The sequence below is a fragment of the Tachysurus vachellii genome, chromosome 20, assembly GCF_030014155.1.
Source record: "Tachysurus vachellii isolate PV-2020 chromosome 20, HZAU_Pvac_v1, whole genome shotgun sequence".
NCBI lineage: Eukaryota > Metazoa > Chordata > Actinopteri > Siluriformes > Bagridae > Tachysurus > Tachysurus vachellii.
In genome coordinates, this window is record NC_083479.1 from 16645978 (window position 1) to 16668477 (window position 22500).

General features: G+C 42.2%; 2 protein-coding genes across 5 annotated transcripts in view; one reads left to right on the forward strand and one right to left on the reverse strand.

The window, feature by feature from the left end:
* aak1b (AP2 associated kinase 1b) overlaps positions 1–22500 on the forward strand; it is a 36280-nt gene that overhangs the window by 6687 nt on the left and 7093 nt on the right. Inside the window, exons 4-21 of one of the 3 annotated variants that reach the window (XM_060895653.1) lie at positions 574–716; positions 1016–1137; positions 1576–1657; positions 1811–1943; positions 2346–2449; positions 2701–2789; positions 3004–3149; positions 3283–3365; positions 4940–5224; positions 5388–5560; positions 7014–7321; positions 7894–7974; positions 8971–9030; positions 9925–10029; positions 10164–10250; positions 10469–10579; positions 10697–10798; positions 17257–20153. In XM_060895653.1, the coding sequence (XP_060751636.1) occupies positions 574–716; positions 1016–1137; positions 1576–1657; positions 1811–1943; positions 2346–2449; positions 2701–2789; positions 3004–3149; positions 3283–3365; positions 4940–5224; positions 5388–5560; positions 7014–7321; positions 7894–7974; positions 8971–9030; positions 9925–10029; positions 10164–10250; positions 10469–10579; positions 10697–10798; positions 17257–17855 (2813 nt within the window). In that variant the 3' untranslated portion in view covers positions 17856–20153. Of the gene's footprint in view, positions 1–573; positions 717–1015; positions 1138–1575; positions 1658–1810; positions 1944–2345; positions 2450–2700; positions 2790–3003; positions 3150–3282; positions 3366–4939; positions 5225–5387; positions 5561–7013; positions 7322–7893; positions 7975–8970; positions 9031–9924; positions 10030–10163; positions 10251–10468; positions 10580–10696; positions 10799–17256; positions 20154–22500 lie in introns of those variants that run through there. The other 2 variants (XM_060895655.1, XM_060895656.1) reach the window with 2 other exon arrangements.
* The window catches only part of antxr1b (ANTXR cell adhesion molecule 1b), a 26535-nt gene continuing 24201 nt past the window's right edge, over positions 20167–22500 (reverse strand). For both annotated transcript variants that reach the window (XM_060895658.1, XM_060895657.1), the window contains exon 18: positions 20167–21988. In XM_060895658.1, the coding sequence (XP_060751641.1) occupies positions 21524–21988 (465 nt within the window). In that variant the 3' untranslated portion in view covers positions 20167–21523. The remainder of the gene's footprint in view (positions 21989–22500) is intronic.

Below are 22500 nucleotides of genomic sequence, written 5' to 3' on the forward strand. Positions count from 1 at the left end.
ATCGAGATCACATTCTCGTGATTGATGTGAACATTAACTGAACCTCTTGAACTATAGCTGCACAGTTTTATGCTCCTGACACATGATTGGCTGATCGGATTATTGAGTGAATGAGAAGCTGTAGAGCTGTTTCTCTTAACACACTCTTGTGTGTGTGTGTGTGTGTGTGTGTGTGTGTATATGTGTAAATCTGTAGAATTAGCCCAAGCATTTCTGATGCCTTTTACTATTCCTTCCTTTACTATTGCCTTTTTTTTATTTTCCAGAAGCTTCCCTTTAATTTTAAAATCACCAGACATTACCTAAAACAGGCACAAGGTGAAAGCGATTATATGATTTGATTTTGTCTGTGTTTATAAACGTGTCTGAAAACTTTTCCATCAGTAGACAACAGCAAATTCCTGAGAACATGTGCAGAGTTGAACTCCTCGAAGTCTCCCATTCTGAAATGTATTTATAACCAATCAAGCGTTATTTGGGTGTCTAACTCTAGAACACCCACCATGCTGTTAGGCTAACTTGTGTGTGTGTGTTTGTGCGTGCGTGCGTGTGTGTGTGTGTGTGTATGTGTAGGCGGTCAGGTGGTGAATCTGATGAACCAGCGCCTTCAGACGGGATTCACAGAGACAGAAGTGTTGCAGATTTTCTGTGATACATGTGAAGCTGTAGCTCAACTGCACCAGTATAAAACTCCCATAATACATCGGGACCTTAAGGTATACAAACACACACACACACACACACACACACACACACACACGCATATACACAACTCTTGTAAAACACCAAGTACATCCAAACAAAAGCATTTATCCACATATCAACACCAAACCCCATAACCCCATAGACCTGAACACACACACACGCACGCACACACACTCACACACACACACACACACACACACACATACACACACACACACACACACACACACCAATAATCCACCAATAATCAACAGAGGTGGATGGAATATGAATATCATGACCTGTGTGTGTGTGTGTGTGTGTGTTTCAGGTGGAGAATATCCTGTTGCATGATCAGGGACATTATGTACTGTGTGATTTCGGCAGCGCTACCAAGAAGTTCCAAAACCCCCAGAGTGACGGAGTGACTGTTGTGGAAGAAGAGATAAAAAAGTATGACCCTCTTTAACAAATCTTTTCAAACTCTTTTAATCTTCTTTACATTTTACCTCCATTTTTAGTCTCTCTTGCCTTATCTGTCATCCCGTTCCCGTTTTCATAATTTCTTCCTTTTCTCTATTTTTTTTATTTTTCTTTTTTCTCAGTCTCCTTATTCTTGTTTGATCTTCTCCTGACTTTCCGTTTCTTGTCTCGCTCACTTCATCCGTATCCTTATCCTTCTTTCTCTTTTTTTCCCCCATATCCATCCTCACCGTTCTTTTGTCTTCTTCATACCACCACTTCCTCTACTTCTCTTTTCTTCTGTTTTTCTAATTTTTCTTTTTTTTCTCCTCCAACTTGTAGTTGAAAAAAACAGAGAGGTTTATGCTGAGTATGTGCACGTGTGCTGTGATAAATTGTGTGTGTGTGTGTGTGTCTGTGTGTGTGTAGGTACACCACTCTCTCATACCGAGCTCCTGAGATGGTGAACCTGTATAACGGTAAACTTATCACAACCAAAGCAGACATCTGGGTCAGTATATCAGATTTAATATATATACACGTCTACTATGATAAACCTAATCTAATGTATTATTTTACTCCTGATTAACGGTGTGCATTGTCTTGTGTTTTTATTAGTAGTTTTATTAGTTTTGTTGAAAGTAAGTGTGTGTGTGTGTTTCAGGCTCTGGGCTGCTTGCTGTACAAGCTGTGCTTTTTCTCGTTGCCTTTCGGAGAGAGTCAGGTGGCTATATGTGACGGGAGCTTCACCATCCCGGATAACTCCCGTTACTCCTCCGACATGCACTGTCTGATCCGTGAGTGTTCACATTACAGCGTTGACTAATGAATGCAGCCTCAGTGTATACAGTACTTCAGTAATGAGACATAGCTCTTATACATACACACACACTCAGCCTCTTACAACCGTGTCCTGCTGTAATGACAAGATACAAAATGTACAAAATATACATACACACACACTCAGCCTCTTACAACCCTGTCCTGCTGTAATGACAAGATACAAAATGTACAAAATATACATACACACACACTCAGCCTCTTACAACCCTGTCCTGCTGTAATGACAAGATACAAAATGCACTAACACAGTTTCTCAGCTATGGTTGTGGGTGCCACTGATTCTTTCTACACCTCTTGATGGTCTTTCTTTCTTCCTCTTGTCCTCCTCTTCCTGCTGGTGTGTGGTTCTGGGTCAGGCTACATGCTGGAGCCCGATCCGGATAAACGGCCCGATATTTATCAGGTGTCTCACTTTGCTTTCCGACTTGCTCGACGTGAATGTCCTGTCCAAAACACACAGGTCAGTCTGTCAGTCTGTCTGTCTGTCTGTCTGTCTCTCTCACGCTCTCTTTTCTGTACTGTTTATATTTTGTGATTTTAAAATAATTTACTCAAAGTTTGAAGAAAGGATGATTGCTGATAAAATACAATAAGCTTGTTGTGGCTGGTGGTCTATTTCTGTGCTTGTCTCTGATTTGTAGCTGTCCTTATTTATGAACGCTTGTAAATGAGCAGAGAATTTATATCTATGATGTTTATTTCATTTTACAGAATTCCCCTCTTCCCACCAAGCTCCCTGAGCCAATAAGAGCAAGTGAGGCAGCAGCGGCAAAGAAGAGCCAAACACAGACCAAGGCCAGGTAAACTACCCTTAGTACTTTTTTTTTTAGCATATTGCTTGGTTTATGCTGTTATTCTGTTTATATTCTATTATATTATACTAGTTGGTGAAACTAGTTGGTGTCACTGAACCAAAAAATGCTTTTTCGACACAACATGTGAATGTTTTTGAATTGTATATCAGTTACAGAGACAGTGTTTATTAAATTGTAAGTGTGTATGTGTGTGTGTTAGACTCACAGATCCCATTCCCACTACTGAGACATCCATCACACCACGTCAGAGGCCCAAAGCTGCTCAGGCTCAGCCAATAGGGGGTGTCCTGCAAATCCAACCTGCTGCACTCACACCACGCAAGAGAGGTACACCTATACACTCAGGTACACACACACCACTTACACCTCACATTGACCTTTGGGAAAACTTCACACACCACACACACTTTTCCACAAACCATACAAAACCTTACACAACCAATGTTTCCAACCTCTCTCACTCTTTCTGTGTCTTTAGCTGTGAGTGTGAATTTGGCCCAGCCAGCCGCAGCACTGCAGTCCCAGATGACACACTCCTCTACCCAGCCTCAGCACAAACAGGTTAGTGTGATTTCTAGTGTCTTTTATCCTGCAGTTACAGTGGGGCAAAAAAGTATTTAGTCAGCCACCAATTGTGCAAGTTCTCCCACTTAAAAAGATGACAGAGGCCTGTAATTTTCATCATCGGTACACTTCAACTATGAGAGACAGAATGGGGAAAGAATCCAGGAAATCACATTGTTGGATTTTTAATGAATTAATTGGTAAATTCCTCGGTAAAATAAGTATTTGGTCACCTACAAAAAAAAGCAAGGTTTCTGGCTCTCACAGACCTGTAACTTCTTCTTTAAGAGGCTCCTCTGTCCTCCACACGTTACCTGTATTAATGGCACCTGTTTGAACTTGTTATCAGTAGAAAAGACACGTGTCCACAACCTCAAACGGTCAGACTCCAAACTCCACTATGGCCAAGACCAAAGAGCTGTCAAAGGACAACAGAAACAAAATTGTAGACCTGCACCAGGCTGGGAAGCCTGAATCTGCAATAGTTAAGCAGCTTGGTGTGAAGAAATCAACTGTGGGAGCAATTATTAGAAAATGGAAGACATACAAGACCACTGATAATCTCCCTCGATCTGGGGCTCCATGCAAGATCTCACAACGTGGGGTCAAAATGATCACAAGAACGGTGAGCAGAAATCCCAGAACCACACGGGGGGACCTAGTGAATGACCTGCAGAGAGCTGGTAACAAAGGCTACCATCAGTAACACACTACGCCGCCAGGGACTCAAATCCTGCAGTGCCAGACGTGTCCCTCTGCTTACATGTTCGGGCCCGTCTGAAGTTTGCTAGAGAGCATTTGGATGATCCAGAAGAGGATTGGGAGAATGTCATACGGTCAGATGAAACCAAAATAGAACTCTTTGGTAAAAACTCAACTTGTTGTGTTTGAAGGAGAAAGAATGCTGAGTTGCATCCAAAGAACACCATACCTACTGTGAAGCACCGGGGTGGAAACATCATGCTTTGGGGCTGTTTTTCTGCAAATGGACCAGGACGACTGATCCGTGTAAAGGAAAGAATGAATGGGGCCATGTATCGTGAGATTTTGAGTGAAAACCTCCTTCCATCAGCAAGGGCATTGAAGATGAAACATGGCTGGGTCTTTCAGCATGACAATGATAACAAACACACCGCCTGGGCAACGAAGGAGTGGCTTCGTAAGAAGCATTTCAAGGTCCTGGAGTGTCCTAGCCAGTCTCCAGATCTCAACCCCATAGAAAGTCTTTGGAGGGAGTTGAAAATCTGTGTTGCTCAGCGACAGCCCCAAAACATCACTGATCCGCATGGAGGAATGGGCCAAACTACCTGCAACAGTGTGTAAAAACCTAGTGGAGACTTACAGAAAATGTTTGTCCTCTGTCATTGCCAACAAAGGTGATTTTCTGGATTTTTTTTCTCATTTTGTCTCTCATAGTTGAAGTGTGCCTATGATGAAAATTACAGGCCTCTCTCATTTTTTCAAGTGGGAGATCTTGCACGATCGGTGGCTGACTAAATATTTTTTTGCCCCACTGTATATGGTAAGCAGTTCCTAACTGAATGTATTGTGTATTTGTTTGCTTGTAACAGCCTGTGCAGCCAATCCCAGTCTCAATACCTGTATCCGGAAGTGTAACTCCACCGGTGACAAGCCCCGCCCCTCCAGCAGTAACAAGTCCTGCTCCTCAGAAAACCACGCCCACTCCGTCGAGTCCGGTTCCACCCACTGCTCCAGCACGTAGTGCCAAGCGCAAACAACAACAACAACAAACTCAACAGCCACCAGCACAACATCAAATACAGCCTCTTGCAGCACAGCCACTTGAAGCCATGCCTACACCCACCCCACCTGTCCAGCCCTCTGCTGGGGAAATGGTAATCGTCAGCAGGACCTACAAAATTAGCAAACACCTTCCTTGTAAATAGGTTGTACACTAGAGAGACACTCTAACATAAAAAACACATTAAACTAATTTTATTTATATTTACAGTGTGGCTTCTTCTAAATTCTTTTTTTAAAACTTTTATCCCCGTCCAGCCTACCAATATGGGCCTCTCCCAAACCCCGCCTTCTTCCCCAAAGACCCAGAAGGCAGGGCATCGACGCATCCAGAGTGATGTCACACACAGTGCAATGGTTGGTGTGTCCGCAAGCCAGTCAACGCAGCAGCTACAGGCTGCTACAGCTGAGGCGAACCTCAACAAATCCAAGTAACAACCTTCCTGTTATGGTCACACTTCATACATACATACGTGATTTACATGTTACTTACATGCAAAATATTTTTTGTCACTTTCTCCATTCAAATTCAAACCCAGATGTTGTAAACAGAATTAACTTAAGCCCTATTCGGACGGGACTAGTTTTCCAAACGACGTTTGAGTTAGAATTTTTTTCAACCGACGTCTGTCATTTCATGTATTGATTCGGACGGGACTAACATCTCTGTGTTTATTACGGAGGTAGGAGTGTGTGTTTTACATGTGGGCGTTGCACAAGACCACATGTCCAGGGTGGCTTAGTGGTTAGCACGTTCGCCTCACACCTCCAGGGTTGGGGGTTCGATTCCCGCCTCCGCCTTGTGTGTGTGGAGTTTGCATGTTCTCCCCGCGCCTCGGGGGTTTCCTCCGGGTACTCCGGTTTCCTCCCCCGGTCCAAAGACATGCATGGTAGGTTGATTGGCATCTCTGGAAAATTGTCCGTAGTGTGTGATTGCGTGAGTGAATGAGAGTGTGTGTGTGCCCTGTGATAGGTTGGCACTCCGTCCAGTGTGTATCCTGCCTTGATGCCCGTTGACTCCTGAGATAGGCACAGGCTCCCCGTGACCCGAGGTAGTTCGGATAAGCGGTAGAAAATGAGTGAGTGAGTGAGTGAGTAATTAACTATAGAAATGAAAGTACTCTTACCTGAAACTGATATTACAGTAGCCAGTCTTAACAATTTACGTGATTTGGCTCTTCTTCTTGATTTCGTTTTTTTATTTCTTCGCAGGATAGCAAACACATTTACATCCATTATTGGTGTGCAGAAAGCAGAAACTTGAATACCGGTGCGCTAGGGTTAATACGGTAGTTCACGTTGACCAAAACAGACAAGAAAACGAGTTTTGGAAAAAACATTTTCGGCAATCACAGACATTCGCATTCAGACGGGATTAGATTTCTCAGAGGAGCGCCGATTTTGCTGAAAAACAGTAGGTAATTTGCTCTGGAATTTTTACACAGTGTGAGAAAAAGACAGACATGGCAGATTTGGACGGGATTAAAATCGCAAAGTACGTCTGTGAAACTGAAATTTCTCTAACGACCCCCTGTAAAACTAGTCCCGTCCGAATAGGACGTAGCTACGTACTGACGTAGCTAGCTTGCAGAATAACTATTGCAAGAAAGTGTGATTCCTGTCTGCCGCCTGTGAAGTGACATTACGTTAGCTAGATACTGTATAACCATGGAAATGCTTTTTGGTGAAGTACAAAGTGAGTCAATTAGGACTGTTATGAAAGGGAAATGAAAAGGACAGACAATTAAGTTGCATTTGTAAACATCTGGACACAAATTAGCTACAGAGGGAGATCATCGGTTTCACAGCTTCCTCACGACTACTGTACATGTTTGAGTAGCCGATCCATATCTCATGTGGTTCATGTCTATATTCACCCTGCAGGTCAGCCAGCGCCACTCCATCCAACTCACCACAGTCTTCCCAGCAGAGTGTGTATGAATCCGGTCAGCAGTGTGGAGCCACCACTTCTGTCCCAAATCTTGTCACCACTTCTACTCAAAGTCTTGCCACTTCTTCTGCCCCTCCTGCCCCGAGTCTAAGCACACCTTCCGCTCAGAGTCTTGGCACCACAGCTGCTTTGAGTCTTGGTGCCCTGGACCAGCCGTCCTGGAACCCCTTCGGAGATGACAACTTCTCCAAACTGACTGCAGAGGAACTGCTTAACAAAAACTTTAGCAAACTCTCCAAAGGTAATTAGTGGCATTTACGTGCAATTTTGTTAAAATGTTCTAAATAAAACCTTATCCTGGAAAAATAATATATGTAACTCTGTTCCATTGAGTTTCTTTAAGTTTTAGGCCAAACGTATAGGCATCTGAAAACATGTATATACCTGAGCTATACTCACTGGATCTTGTTTGAAGAGCTCGTACACACGTTGTAATATTTTGATTCCCACACTGGTCCTTAGAACCAAAGTTTTAAATCCACACCAAGTTTTCATGTTGCTTGGGCTCTAAATTTATACTCGACTCAGCAAAACGCTTGCTTCTGTTGGACAGGAAATCTGTCCCCTTGAGCACAAATGAAAAGTAATCCAGTGAGGTGAATCAAGGGAAACCTCAGTGAAGAAAAGATCGGAATAGAAAAGAGAGGAATATTTATGTAAAGGTCAATTTTGAGATTGTATAAGGAATAAATCAAATATAAAGAATTAGAAAAATCCTTACATACAAAAATAACTGTGTGTGTGCAAGAAATATTCTTTTCTATACAATGAACCATTCCTGTGTATTTTTTTTTGGGTTGTGTGTGTGCATAGAAACTGCAGAGCCTCCAAGCATTTGCACAGAGGAACTTCTCCCTGGACTGGACTCTGTTGAACCCATTACTCAGCCTTCAGGTACACACACACACACACACACACACACACACACACTCTCTCGCTCTCTCTCTCTCTCTCTCTCTCTCTCTCTCTCACACCCACACACACACACCCACACCCACAGATATACTTGAAGCATTTGGTTCCACATGGTTCATATTAAATCTATCTTTAAGTCCTGTTCACACATCATGCACTAAATAAAAACGATGCATGGTTGCGAATGTACACTGTATCTCTTTCATCTTAGTCAAGAAGGGCTATAAAGAGGAAAGTATGGTTTTCATTTGGACTTTTTTGAAGTCACATTACAATGTTTGGCATCAGAGGTTGTATAGCACATGGCGCAATGACGAAGGCTTCAGAAAGTGTATAGATGTGTTTCCCACATGATAGCGTCAGCTGACACATGCACACTTTCCTGAGCCGACAGACAGTGACGCCGACGGTGTACATGCCAGATAAATGACTTCTACAGTCTCTGTAGTTCATTCACACATGTACATCAGTGGCTTTTTTTTTAACACAGCTGTACGTAACTCCACAGGATTAAATCATTGCGCATACCTTTAAATATTATGTATATGAGCTCTGACTTTAAGAGGTTGACTTGAAGGTGGTCTTCTTTCATCAAAAGGATCACAGCTGCAGTGCATGTGTGTGTTTGTGTGTGTGTGTGTTTACCAGCAGGATAGGAAGTGTGTGAATATATATTTGTGTTTGTGATACCACTGGTCTGGAGAACAGGCATTTGATAGGCATGGGGTGAGAGATTGAGGCATAAGGTCTGCATACGTAGAGTGATACACAAACTAAACGGATGTGCTGGGCTTCAAAGGGTTTAACATTCAGATGTCATCACTGTCAATTTCATCCTCAGATAAACTTTATTTACATGCAGCCTTATGATGTGCTCTAAATTAGAATGCATATAAAACGATTGAGAAATGACGGTTTGTCGTTACAAAGAGGTGGACAGTCCTGATTTTGTTCTCTCCGTCCGTCTCTGCTCAGCTGAAAGACCTGCTGATATCCTGGGGTTGGATTCAGGTGCTGATTTGCTGGCAGTACCCGGTGAGTTCATCTATTTACTGTACATCCAGCCCGAACCCGAGACAACATACACAAACAACAGTCTCACAGTAAAATGTACCCTCCTGTCTGAGATGTGAAAGTTGTGACGAGTAAGAATGTGAAGACGTGATTAAATGAGCTACATGTGTCTGACCCAGCCTTGAATTCCATTGCTGTTTTTAATGCAGCTTTGTTTCATTTCCTTTACTAAATTTACTAAATCTAGCGTGTCTGTTCGGTGGGATTTCGATGAGAATTTATCGGTTGTTACATAATTTTTACATTAGGGTCAGATGCAGGTTCTGTCCCAAATCTAGATGAGGGTTTCTTGTTCCCATACATTTACCATGTTAAGTTCTCTAAGGCATGAGAGATCATTCAAAATAATATCATAGAAGCAGATTTATTTCAGTATTTATTTACCATATCCGATTAAAGCGGGTCAGACGTTTGCATACACTTTGCCCGGATCCGGTGCCTCACTGCCTGAAGTTCAACTGCTTGAACTTGAACTTGGGGTAGCCTCCCATCAGATCCTGCCCACAGTAGTTTGTTGGAATTTTTTCCTCATTCAGTTGCCCACTTAGAAGCTTCTGAAAGTCATTACAATAATTTCTAGAATCCTCCAAAAACATTTGATCCACTGCATTTCTGACACAGTGAATTAAAGTGAAATACACCTGTAACACAGACCGAATATCTTCTGTTAGCCGAGGAGTATGGAGTCCTTTGACCTCAGCTGAAGCTAATGTGTTAGATTGGGGTAGATAGATATAGTAGATATTCGAGGAGGGTTAGATAAATGTTATACAGATTTTTACAGATTCACATTGCGGTGCTGAATGCAGAATGACAGTCTCATGTGCTCGTCTCTTTTGTTCCATATTTATACAGAAAAGCTAATAGAAGGTCTGAAGTCTCCAGACGCGTCTCTTATGCTGCCTGATCTCCTGTCACTGTCTGACCCATTCGGCAGTTCTGTAGAAGACATGAGAGATGGTAATGTGCACATTCACACATGTATGTGTTTCATCGCCGGTTTTGAGACGCCGGCTTTCGTCTGTATAAATTAAACGTGTGTATATAACATATTAAAAACCCGCCCACTGGCTCTCTCATCCACACGCACACAGGAAGTGCTGAGGTGTGTGTGGACTCGCTGATTCCAGGGCTGGAGGCTCCTCAGGTTCATTCCGTGCAGTCGGATGCAGTGAGGACAGGTAAGACTCATCCAATAAGAAAAATAAAAATAGTGGAATATGCATGTGGCTTGGTTTGTCTATGAAATTTGTTAGGAGAAAAATAACTTGGATTCTCAATATAGTAAAGTTCATCATCATCATCATCATCATCATTCACTTCCAGTTGATTATACAGATTATTCCAAAAGGTTGGAAATGTTTATTATGTTGTTAAATCCCCTCTCCCTGTGTGATAGACACTCTGAGTGGAGAAGACTCTCTATTGGGCAGTCCGTTCTCCTCTGGCCCCGCCCCCTATCTAGATGAATTTGCACCGGTGTCAGGTGGATCTGTCCACAGCATGACAGGTGCAATTGCTCACTATTTATCACAGTATCAACTCATTGTTTCTGACGTCTCGCCAACATTTTTGATCCTTCTTTACTCGCCAACCCCACAATGTTGTTGCTTCGCTTTCTCTCCAGACTCGACATGCTTGATCTCTGGCTTTGAGCCACCAGGTTCAGACAAAAGTGCAGATGACGAGTTTGACCCGATCCCAGTGCTCGTCTCCAAAACGTCTCAAGGTAAAGAGAGCACCGTTGTGTCTCCAATGCCTCTCTTTTATTTCCCCTATATGGACGTGTAGCTCACTAGTGTAGGAAATGGTGTCTGAGATCAAATTAGACTAAAGGGAAACAATTCAGGTGCTTTACACTCGTGTAAGAACCTTGTAATTATTTGCATGCTCTAGATCTTTCTCTACTTTGTATGCCGTCTGATCTGATTCCAAAATGGTTCTCAAGACGTTTCCAGAATTCTGTGTGTTGATTAAAATGCTTTTTACTGTAGAACTGTTCTTTAATGATGACCTCTCTCTGCCCTCCTTTCCTTTGTCCTGCTGCTTTCTTTTTTGTTTTCTGCCCTCCTTGCTAACGCTAATTCTTTTTTTTTTTGATTATTTATGTACTTTTTTTTTTTTTTCCTCATCTTCTTTTCTCAATTGTTTAAATGCATTTTTCTTTTCTTTTTTCTTTTTCTTCTTTCCTCTCTCCTTCTCCCTGCTGCTTGTTTCTTTTCTTACTTTCCCCCACCCGATTTGTCCCCGCCCCTCTCTTTAGGCTCTTCCCACAGCGCTACTGGCTCTGACTCCAGTTTGCCCAGTTTGGCTTGTTCACTGCTGCTGGTGGATCAGCTCATCGACCTGTAGAGCTGAATGCTGTCTGTCTCTCAATCTCTCACTTTATCCCTCCCTCATTCCTTCCCTCCCTCCCTCCCTCCCTCATCTATCTATCTATCTATCTATCTATCTATCTATCTATCTATCTATCTATCTATCTATCTATCTATCTATCTATCTGTCTAGTCTATCTATCTGTCTATCTATCTGTCTATCTATCTGTCTATCCGTCCATCCCGCCATCTATCCTTGCATCTGCTTATATAATTGCTTTTATCCTGCTGCACATTGCGTGTTTTTTTTCTTTCTTTTTCTCATTTTGGGGTTTATCGCTTCTTTCATTCATGTTCAACTTTTTGTCAGTTCTTCATTCTTTTGTCATATTCAGCTCTGTGTGTGTGGTGTGTGTGTGTGTATATGTGAGAGAGAGATGCGTCTCAGCGTATTGATCAGTTCAAAAGACATTTCTGTCTTATCACGTCTCACACTTGCACTGCATTTTGTAGCATCTATTATTTTTGTTTTTTTCATTTAATACTATTTATATATCCATTTTTCATTTTATATTTATTTTATTTTGTTTCTTTGCTTTTTCTCTCATTTTTTTCTTTTAGTTTTTTTCCCCTCTGGTGCAACCTAGTTCTTTTTCTCTCATGTTTTTTCACTTTTCTTTTTTTTTTTCTTTGCTTCTTTTTTGTTCTGATTTCCCATCATTCTTTCATATGATCTTTTTGTTGGTGTTTTTTCCTTCTCTCTCTTTTTCTGTTTTTGCCTTACTCTCTCCTGTTGTTCTGTCTCATCTATTTTCTCTCATTTTTTCTATCCTGTTGTTTCCTTTCTTTCTTTCTTTCTTTCTTTCTTTCTTTCTTTCTTTCTTTCTTTCTTTCTTTCTTTCTTTCTTTCTTTCTCTCTCTCTCTCTCTCTCTCTCCTCTCACCTGCTCATGCACACATTTCCCTTCGTTTCTCCATAGTCCACCCCTCCCCCCTCAACGATGTAAATAGATTTTGTGTGTGTGTGTGTGTGTGTGAAGCTGTAAGTGTAAATGAGCAGTGTATCTGCACTGTATGCAGTGATGTGTGTAAAGAGAGTCTTACTGTCGTTACTGTAGTGATATTATAGATGATTATAGACTTTAATGAGATCTTTCCTGTATGCCTACTTAAGATTCTATGTGAATATGAATAGAGCGTTAGTGAACGAGTGTGTGTGAGATATAAACATATGTATATGAGTCATAGATTATTCAAAAGAATTCTTTATATCTTTATGTTATGTGTATTGAATAGGCATGTGCCGATAACCAATTATATGATATATTGTCAGGCAATATTGTTACCATGGACACGATATTGGTTCCCCTAGATAGGCAGCATTCGGAAAGTAAAATAAGGAAAACTTTATTTTGGACTTAAATGCAGTGCTCAGATCTCCATATTAGAGCCCTAATAGCAATATTAGAGTGCTGTGAGGACAATTCTCTGCCATACAGACATTCCTTCTTCATTTGGGGGAAGAAGTTCCTACAATTGGAGATAGAGCCCAAGACGAGTGTATTAAATATTCTCTTCTGCATGTATTACTATCAACAGTCACTCACTTAGTCATGCCCTCATAAAATGATTTACTCTGTCAGTCAGTTGTTCAATCACTTGGTGATTGTCTGTCGCAGTCACACAGTCAGTCAGTCACTCAGTCACTGTCAGTCTCACTGAGTCACTCACTCATTCAGTCACACAGTAAGTCACTCAGTCAGTCACTGTCAGTCTCACTGAGTCACTCACTCATTCAGTCACACAGTAAGTCACTCAGTCAGTCACTGTCAGTCACACTGTAAGTCACTCAGTCACAGTCAGTCTTACTGAGTCACTCACTCATTCAGTCACACTGTAAGTCAGTCACTGTCAGTCTTACTGAGTCACTCACTCATTCAGTCACACTGTAAGTCAGTCACTGTCAGTCTTACTGAGTCACTTACTCATTCAGTCACACTGTAAGTCACTCAGTCACTGTCAGTCTCACTGAGTCACTCACTCATTCAGTCACACTGTAAGTCACTCAGTCAGTCACTGTCAGTCACTGTCAGTCTCACTGAGTCACTCACTCATTCAGTCACACTGTAAGTCACTCAGTCAGTCACTGTCAGTCACTGTCAGTCTCACTGAGTCACTCACTCATTCAGTCACACTGTAAGTCACTCAGTCAGTCACTGTCAGTCACTGTCAGTCTCACTGAGTCACTTACTCATTCAGTCACACTGTAAGTCACTCAGTCAGTCACTGTCAGTCTCACTGAGTCACTCACTCATTCAGTCACACTGTAAGTCACTCAGTCAGTCAGTCAGTCAGTCCCAGTCATTAGGTCACATTGTAAGTCAGTCAGTCGGTCACTCTGTCACTGTTACTCACTCACTCATTCACTTCATCACTCAGTCTTCATTTACATTTACAGCATTTGGCAGACGCCTTATCCAGAGGGACATACATTTCATCTCATTTTTATACAACTGAGCAGTGGAGGGTTAGGGGCCCAGCAGTGGCAGATTCGAACCTTCCAAATGGTAGTCAAACACTACCGCTAACACATCCCCCATTTAGTGACTCATTCTGTGTCTCATTCGCTCGCTCACTCAGTCAGCCTTTCTCTCTCTATCTCACTGAGCAAATCAGTCGAGTCTATATAATAATAGGACCCTGATATGGAGATCAGCAGTGGACGTGTCCATCATCATCAGAACAAGACGCTGTAAAAATCCCAGTGGAGACATCTACATTTATACATGGAGTCTGTTTTTTTTTTTTTTTGTTAGTTTTTTTTTTTCACTATTGTGATGATGTCGCAAAGCCATGATATGAAGTTGAGCCATGATCATGAAATGAAACAGGAATATTGGCACACTCCGGGTGTTTCTGAGCCCTGTGTGTTTAGGCGAATGTGGAAAATATGTGTTTGAGTTTCCTGGAGTCCGACTTCTACTTCCGCAGCAATTCTGTGTGTGTGTCTGTGTGTGTGTTTGAGAGAGAGAGAGAAAGATCTAGACCTAGACAAATGTGTGTATTTAATAATGCCATGTTGATGCCTAGAAACACACACGCATATCTCAGCATGACAGTGTTTCAGATTACTGTTTTACATTAAGACATAGTTGTGACACAGAATTCAGTCAGGCCTGTGGGTGTGTTCTTTGAGATGCCAATTCTAAGAGTTGGGTTCAGTATAAACACGTTTGCTAAAAGCACAATCTCTCTTCATCCTATTCCCCCCACCCCCCCAATCGGCTTGGCTATCAAACGCTTCTGTCCTTTTTATTTCTCTCCTTTTCTTATCCCTTTCCTCCGTCTTTTAGCTTCTCTCTTCTTTCTCTTATTTTTTCACTCTTTCACTCATTTCTCTTCCCTTATCTTCTCTTATATCTTTGCTTCTTTTTTTTATTGCCTCACCACTGTCTTGTTCTCCTCATCTCCTTTTTTTTACCACCCGTTCCCCTGTTCCTTATCCTTTCTCTAATCTAAATCTTTCCCATCGCCTTATTTCTTTCTCCCTCCTTCATCTTTTCACGTCCTATCCTCTTTCTCTTATTTCTTTTCCTATGTTTCTTCTTCTGTTTCATCTTTCTATCCTTCTTTCCTCTTTGACCTAAGCTAGGTAAATGATTTCCTGAGCGATGCTGAACTGTATTCAGACACCTTAATCACCGGGCGAGCCGCTAATCAGCGATATCGATTGATTATATAATGTGAATGACCATGTCGAGTTTTTGCCTGTTTAAACGGTTCCCTCTGCTGTAGTGTTCATGGATGATTACAGAACCTCAGGCGCAGGTCCACCCTGATTTAGTGTTCTGTTTTTCTGATCAAGCCTGAGCTCATATTCCCCTGCTGTGTACAGTCGCGTGTAGGAAACGCCGCTAAGCCCTATGCAATCTCAGTGTTTCAGCGCAGAACACACCGCTGTCCTTCAATCGCATCGCAGCTGCAGTTCAGATTTGTGTATTTGTGCAGAAGTCGCCCACGATTCCTTTTATGTGCTCAGATGTTGTTTTTTGTTTGTTTGTTTGTTTATTTGTTTGTTTGTTTTTTTTTGGTTGGGGTTCGAATCGTCACCGTAGCAAAATCCCGAACCCGCGTGTTAGAGCGGAGACGACTCCATGTGCACCTTCTATATTTTTGTCTAAAAGAGAATAAAAAGAAACAAAGCGTGTTCAATAAACATGTACATGTGAAACAGAATTGTTCAGTGGTGTTCATTAGCTCTCACAAGCTCTCACTCTTCTCACTCGGTAGCGATAAAACACTACACGGACTTATTCCACTTTTGCCTCAGAAATCTTCAACGATTATGATTTCTTTTATTCATTCAAGATCAACATGTACTTCTTTATCTGATTATAGTAATTAATGTTGAGGTTTGTCCTTCATCCCTGAGGTAGTTTCTTCATTAGATTCTCTTTTGACTCTCTTTATTGAAGTCGATGAGACAGTGCAGCTTGTCTTGTTACCAAGAAACCACAAAGCACCACATCCTTTCTCCTTAAGCCTTTCCTATGTTAGAATGCTCCAGCGTTCACTCTATCTGTTGCAAGTCGCTAAGAATTTAGCATATCAACAATTACACACATCTTTTAAAATCTCGGTGGTTCGCACACTTGCCTTGCAGCACCAGGGTTGGGGTTTCAATTCCTGCCTCTGTCTTGTGTGCATAGAGCTCTGTTTTCATCAGGTACTCTAGTATCCTTCCCTATTCCAAGGACATAGCAGGCTAATTGGCATCTATAAATTGTTGTTTATGTTTGTGCGTGAGATTGTAATGGGTTGCCAAATCCTCCAATGTGTCTCTCTGGGAGTTCAGACTTCAGCTTCCCTGATAACCTGTGTAGGATAAGCAGTACAGAAGATGGATGGATGGATGGATGGATGGATGGATGGAACAAACATAGAGTAGAAGCCAGTCTCATCATTTTGTTCATTTAGAAGTGAAAATATGTATGTAGCCATGATGGAAGGATCAAAAGAAATCACTAACAATCTCTGAAATGATAGCATGTGACCTAAAAATGGCTCTCACACTACTCTGACTAACAGCCTCTACCTCATCTTCTCCAGGTAAGATTTATTTCACCCTGATTTACAGCTCGGATTAACTGTCTTTTTTATTAAAACGTTGAACATTTCAGTGGAAAATGAATACTGAATCATATGATACAAGTCAAATGTCAAAACCAGCGTCTGCCCTAAAGAGTGTAGTTCTATCAGTATATTCATTTGTACTGTGTGTCTAAGAGTGTCATAAAGATGATAAAGAGAAGATTTTGTGCATCGTGGAAATATAGAAATATAGACCTACGTGCCATAAAGCAATTTTCTTCAGCTCATGTGCATGCTGCCTTTGATCGGAGAACAGCAAGTTGCGCGATTGGTTTAATAGCCAACGTTCATAATTGCCTAGTATTGTATTGATTGACAGCGGAGAGGAACGATCACTTTCACTTCTAGATAACTCTCCTGCTCCTATTTGTCTTCTGGCAGATTCTCTTAACAGCACAGCAATTGTTTCCCCTCATCTGTCTCTTGGACATGTAACAGAATAGTTTGCTTTCTTTTTTGTAGCCCAGGGTGTAATCAGTGTGTGACTCACCTCTGCTTGATCAGGAGTCCTGCAGTTATATGAGCTGTGCATTTTATTCTAAATCCTTATCTAAAGTGGTGTGTAACTGCAGATCAGTATGTTTAAATGTTCGTGATCGTACAGGATCATACTGTACATTCTGTGAGAATTCCAGGTTATGTGAATGATACTGTACCTTGTTGAATATCGCACTTTACTAGTCGACTGATTATTGCCTGTTCTTTTCTTGTGCTGTATGCAGGTGAGCCAATCAGCATGAATGGTTACGTACCTGGAGCTCAGGAACAGGACAAGGAGAAGGAGGAAACTTTCACTATCGTCCCCTCCGCGGATGTTTTCTCCCTTGCTCCCTTCCCTTCCAGGCAGCAAGACGTTTTCCTACAGGCTCCGTTTGGGCCTCGTAATAATGTTTCAGTGCTGCAGCAGCCAGTGACTGTGAATTATGCCATATCCAGTGCGAGACAGCAGCCAATCGCTGCACATGGTGTCGGCCCACGTCCAGTTACGGCTGTCAGACAGCAACCAATCAACGTGCCCCATGTAGCACACCATGTCTTTTCCAGTGTCAAACAGCAGCCAGAGACAGCACACTGTGTTGTGTCCAGTGTGGGACAGCAGCCAATCACAGCGCACAGTGTTGTGTCCAGTGGGGGACAGCAGCCAATCACAGCGCACCGTGTTGTGTCCAATGTGGGACAGCAGCCAATCACGGCGCATCGTGTTGTGTCCAGTGTGGGACAGCAGGCTGCAGTTGGCTCTGTCTCTGTTGGGCCACTTTATTCCTGGACTTTGGATGTCAGAACATCAGTTCATGCCAGGTATCATCAGGAGAAGCCTTAATGTCCTACAGGAACATTTTACGAAGCCGTGTCTGTGAAGATTTGCAGGATTATACATGCTGCAGCTGAATTAGTGTTTGTTTTACAGAGATGGCACAGGCCAGAGTTTTCAGTTCTTTAGTTCAGTTTTTTAGTGCATCACGATATGTGTGACATGTTCAGACAGACATTGTGAAGTCATATCAACAAGTCTGGTTTGAGAGTTTCCAGGATTCTCTGACATCAGCAGTGACATCATCAGCATCGGGCTGGCCGCTCCATACGTACGTGTTTTTTTTTTTTTTTTGTTTTTTCTTTTCATCATGCAAAAAATATGCATGTGTAAATATGTTTTAAAGGGAATACTGTGGACGTGATATTTACAAGATACCCGACAACACAAACAGAACTGCACACTTCAGGCACAGTGTTATCCCAGTGATGTGTAGGACTGTAGGAGGTCTCAACTACCTTCTTCCTCTCTGCAGCACTTTATTTCCACTGTACTTCTCATGTAAACCTCATTAATGCAGTTTTATCACCTCCAGTACACATCTTTTTTCTATGCATTTTTGTTGGTTAATTATTGCTTATCTGTATTCACTGCACCAGTATTTAGGTCTATACTCAATTTCGAAATGAAGGAGAAATGTGAAGGAAGCATATCAAACCCACATTTCATTATTAATCTATATCTTTTTTCACAAAGCTGCTTGTGATTGTTCTGTCATGCAAAAGATTTATTTCTGATTGCAAATCCATCTCCCCTAGCCCCGCCCCTCAGCTCTACTGATCCATTCCCATTGCCCCGCCCCTCAGCTCTACGGATCCATTCCCATTGCCCCGCCCCTCAGCTCTACGGATCCATTCCCATTGCCCTGCCCCTCAGGTCTCCTGAACCATTCCCATTGCCCTGCCCCTCAGGTCTCCTGAACCATTCCCATTGCCCTGCCCCTCAGGTCTCCTGAACCATTCCCATTGCCCTGCCCCTCAGGTCTCCTGAACCATTCCCTTGGCCCCGCCCCTCAGGTCTCCTGAACCATTCCCTTGGCCCCACCCCTCATTTCTTCTGAACCATTCTCATGGCCCCACCCCTCAGGTCTCCTGAACCATTCTGGCCCCACATGCTAATCTTTCTCGAGCCTCATGCCTCAGTTCTTAAGCATCATTACACTGGACCGTCCCTCAATGCTTCGTAGCTATTTTCTGGCCCCACCCCCAACCTCCCTGGAGGCACTCTCCTGGCTCCACCCCTCAACACTTTATAAATATTTCTCTGGCCACAACTCATTATTCTGGAGCCATTTCATTGGCTCCACCGCTCATTTGCTATTCCCCCGTTCCTGCCCCTCAACTTTCTGGAGGCATTTACTATGCAAAGCTGTAAGATATATAGCTGTACTATAGGTACTGTACTCTTAAAATTCAGCTGCAGCTTTAGGACTGTGGTTCGTAACATAAGAAGAAAGAAAATCATAAGATAACATTTATAGAGTAACATTTAAACAGACGGATAAAATAACTGCGCATCACATTCAGTACATTCGTGTCGGTCTCATTAACATGTTCTTTGCAAAAGAAAATTCTCAAAGATGCAAGCAGGAAATATTAAAAATGTATTTTAAAATGTACCATTCACCCTATTATACCTCTGTAGTAAATAATGAGGACGCTAAAGACAGCAGGATTCCAGATGTAAAGAGGAACAATGTTGGACGTTAAATAAGGCAGAGGATGAAGAGTGCATGACGTAATGAGAACAGGTTATATAGGTCAAGTTATATAGGACATTTTTTAAAGCAATTTTTTTTGCCTTATGTCATTTTGTCAGTTAGTTTGTCAGAGAATGACTCACATTATCATGTATAAATATAAAGTTTGTTCTTTATTGCTGCACTCTTCAAAGATGGAGGGGAATTTCAAATCGCTTCTGTGAGACAAAGCACAGGCTTCAGTTCTGCTCCTGCTGCTGTGTTCATTGGCAGTGTACGCATCTGCTGTCACCTTCTGCTGGCTTTCAGAGACGGTCTGTTTCCACTCTCGCGTCACTTACCGTCTAAATGTCTCAACGTGAAACCTGCTGTGTCAGCAAAGGCGCGAGAGGAGATCGAATTGTTTCCACTTTCCTTTTACAAGTAATGGAGTAAACACACCAAGATGCGCTTGATAAACTACCAATAGAAGGGACAGAAACTGCTATTCACACATGTCTCTCTGTGTATGTATCTATTTCTGTTTCTCTATGCATGTCTGTATATCTGTTTATGCAGCACAGACTGAGACTGAGGGTAAAACTGTGGCTTAATATTAAAGAAAAACAATAATATACATGCTGCTTTATTTTTTATGTAAAAAAACAAATTGCACTTGCAGTGTACAGATACATGGTGATCTGTGTGATCAGGTTAAGTTAGAATGTACAAAACATGCTGTGTGTTGCATTAATGCCCAAACAAATCTTCACATAGAAAGTGCTACAGTCGTATTTTCACAAGCAAGTAAGGGTTTACATCCAGAATATACAGATAGCAAGCTGCAGGCTTTCACATGACCACACGAATATCAGAAATGCTTCATTCATGATTATATTACCGGATGTAACGTTATCAATGACTAAAAGCAAAATTTGCCAACGTTTATTGCGTTTCTGTCCAAAAGGCGATACCGCAGTATATACACATTTAAAGTCTCCATTTTATACAAACTTAACACCTCACATCATCTTTACAACATTCTCACTCATCTTGATTACTTTAAAGAAAAGATTTTTTTATGCAAATAAACACTGACTTCTGTGGGGGGGCAAAAAGCTGAGTTTAGGATGTGGAGCTCTTAATATGAGCAAGAAAGAAAGGCGGAAATTTTAACTCCAAAAATTTATGCAGAGTATGAAAAAGAACATATGGTTGAATTTAGGGGTAAGAAATTTGGAGGAATGATAGCATGGAAGAAAGTAAATGGAAATAGAGGGATTAAAAAAATGGAAGGGTTAACAGGAAAGGAATGAAATTAATAACGCTGGGGAAAAATAAATGAATGGACGAAGAAGAGGTCTTAACATGAAAACATGGCCTTGTTGAAAGAGTTAAATTAAAAACGAGTGAATGAAGGTGAAATAATGTAAGAAGATGAAAAGGAATGAAAGCTGGAATCGAAAGAGTGGAGACGGAAATCTAAAAAGAGTGTAATATAATGCGTGTGCAATCTTACTTCGTACAAGTTAAGTAAAGCTGCTGATTGGTCAGCTGCTGTAACACCATGACATCGTTAGCTGGCAATTACAATCCAACTTTCCCAACGTTCCATTAATGTGCTTAATTAGAAACGTTCCACATTTCCTAGTTCCAATCCATCTCTCCGTTCCACACTTACAGAGACTTGCATGTTGATCATGCAAACGTTTTTTTTTTTTTTTTTCAGATCATGATTGGAAACGAGTGAAACATCTCATGAATCCAAAAAGTTCTTCCCATTTACACTAGGCTTTATTCCTGTTTGATTATTGGATCAAGTCATCAGGAGCACATCATACCCATAATGCATTGCTGCAGTTTCCTTCTTGGGAATGGTGGACTGAAGTTGTTTCTCAGCTCCACTCACGTGATGATGTCAGGATGTTCATCTGGACATGTTTGAAACAGGAACGAAGCGCAGCTTGTCATTCCACCTCGGTTCAGTAGCCCCTCTCCATTAGACAGAGGGTCGTGGTGGTGGGCGGGATGGAGGAGGCGCTCGCATGGATGGAGCTGAATAAGGAGGTGGAGCCAGACAAGAAGTTTGCATTGTGTTTGAAGACTGAAAACTTGGAGGAGAAGGGGGTGGGGCTAGTAGGGAGGGTGGGGATCTAGTAGGTGGAGGAGAGTATGGAGGTGGAGTGGTGGCAGAAGGGGGTGGAGTGGAGGGGAGAGGAGGAAGAGAGGAGGTTGGGGAGGGAGAAGGGTAGAAGGGGTAGGAAACGTAGTGATCAGGGTCTGAAGGGTGGGCAGAGTACATGCAGTTTGGGGTGGGAGGCAGTTTGCCTTTTGGGGCAGGTGGGGTTGAATTGATGGGCAAGCTGTAGATGTGCCCTGTTCTGTCTTTGTTCTTGTTTGTGTTATTGTGTGGATAACGAGGTGGAGGGTAGGATTTCACCCTGCTGAAGTTCATACAGCGACCCTGCGAGGAAAAAATAAGAAACTTTTAGCTTACATTCACCTTCGTTGTTTAAATATAGTGTGTACAATTCATTCATTCATTCATTCATTCATTCATCTTCTACCGCTTATCCGAACTACCTCGGGTCACGGGGAGCCTGTGACTATTTCAGGCGTCATCGGGCATCAAGGCAGGATACACCCTGGACGGAGTGCCAACCCATCGCAGGGCACACACACACACTCTCATTCACTCACGCAATCACACACTAGGGACAATTTTCCAGAGATGCCAATCAACCTACCATGCATGTCTTTGGACTGGGGGAGGAAACCGGAGTACCTGGAGGAAACCCCCGAGGCACGGGGAGAACATGCAAACTCCACACACACAAGGCGGAGGTGGGAATCGAACCCCCAACCCTGAGGTGTGATGCAAACGTGCTAACCGCTAAGCCACCGTGCCCCCCGTGTACAATTCAGCTATCTGCAAATATAGCAGCGAAGCGAGCTCCATGAAGATATAGTCAGCCA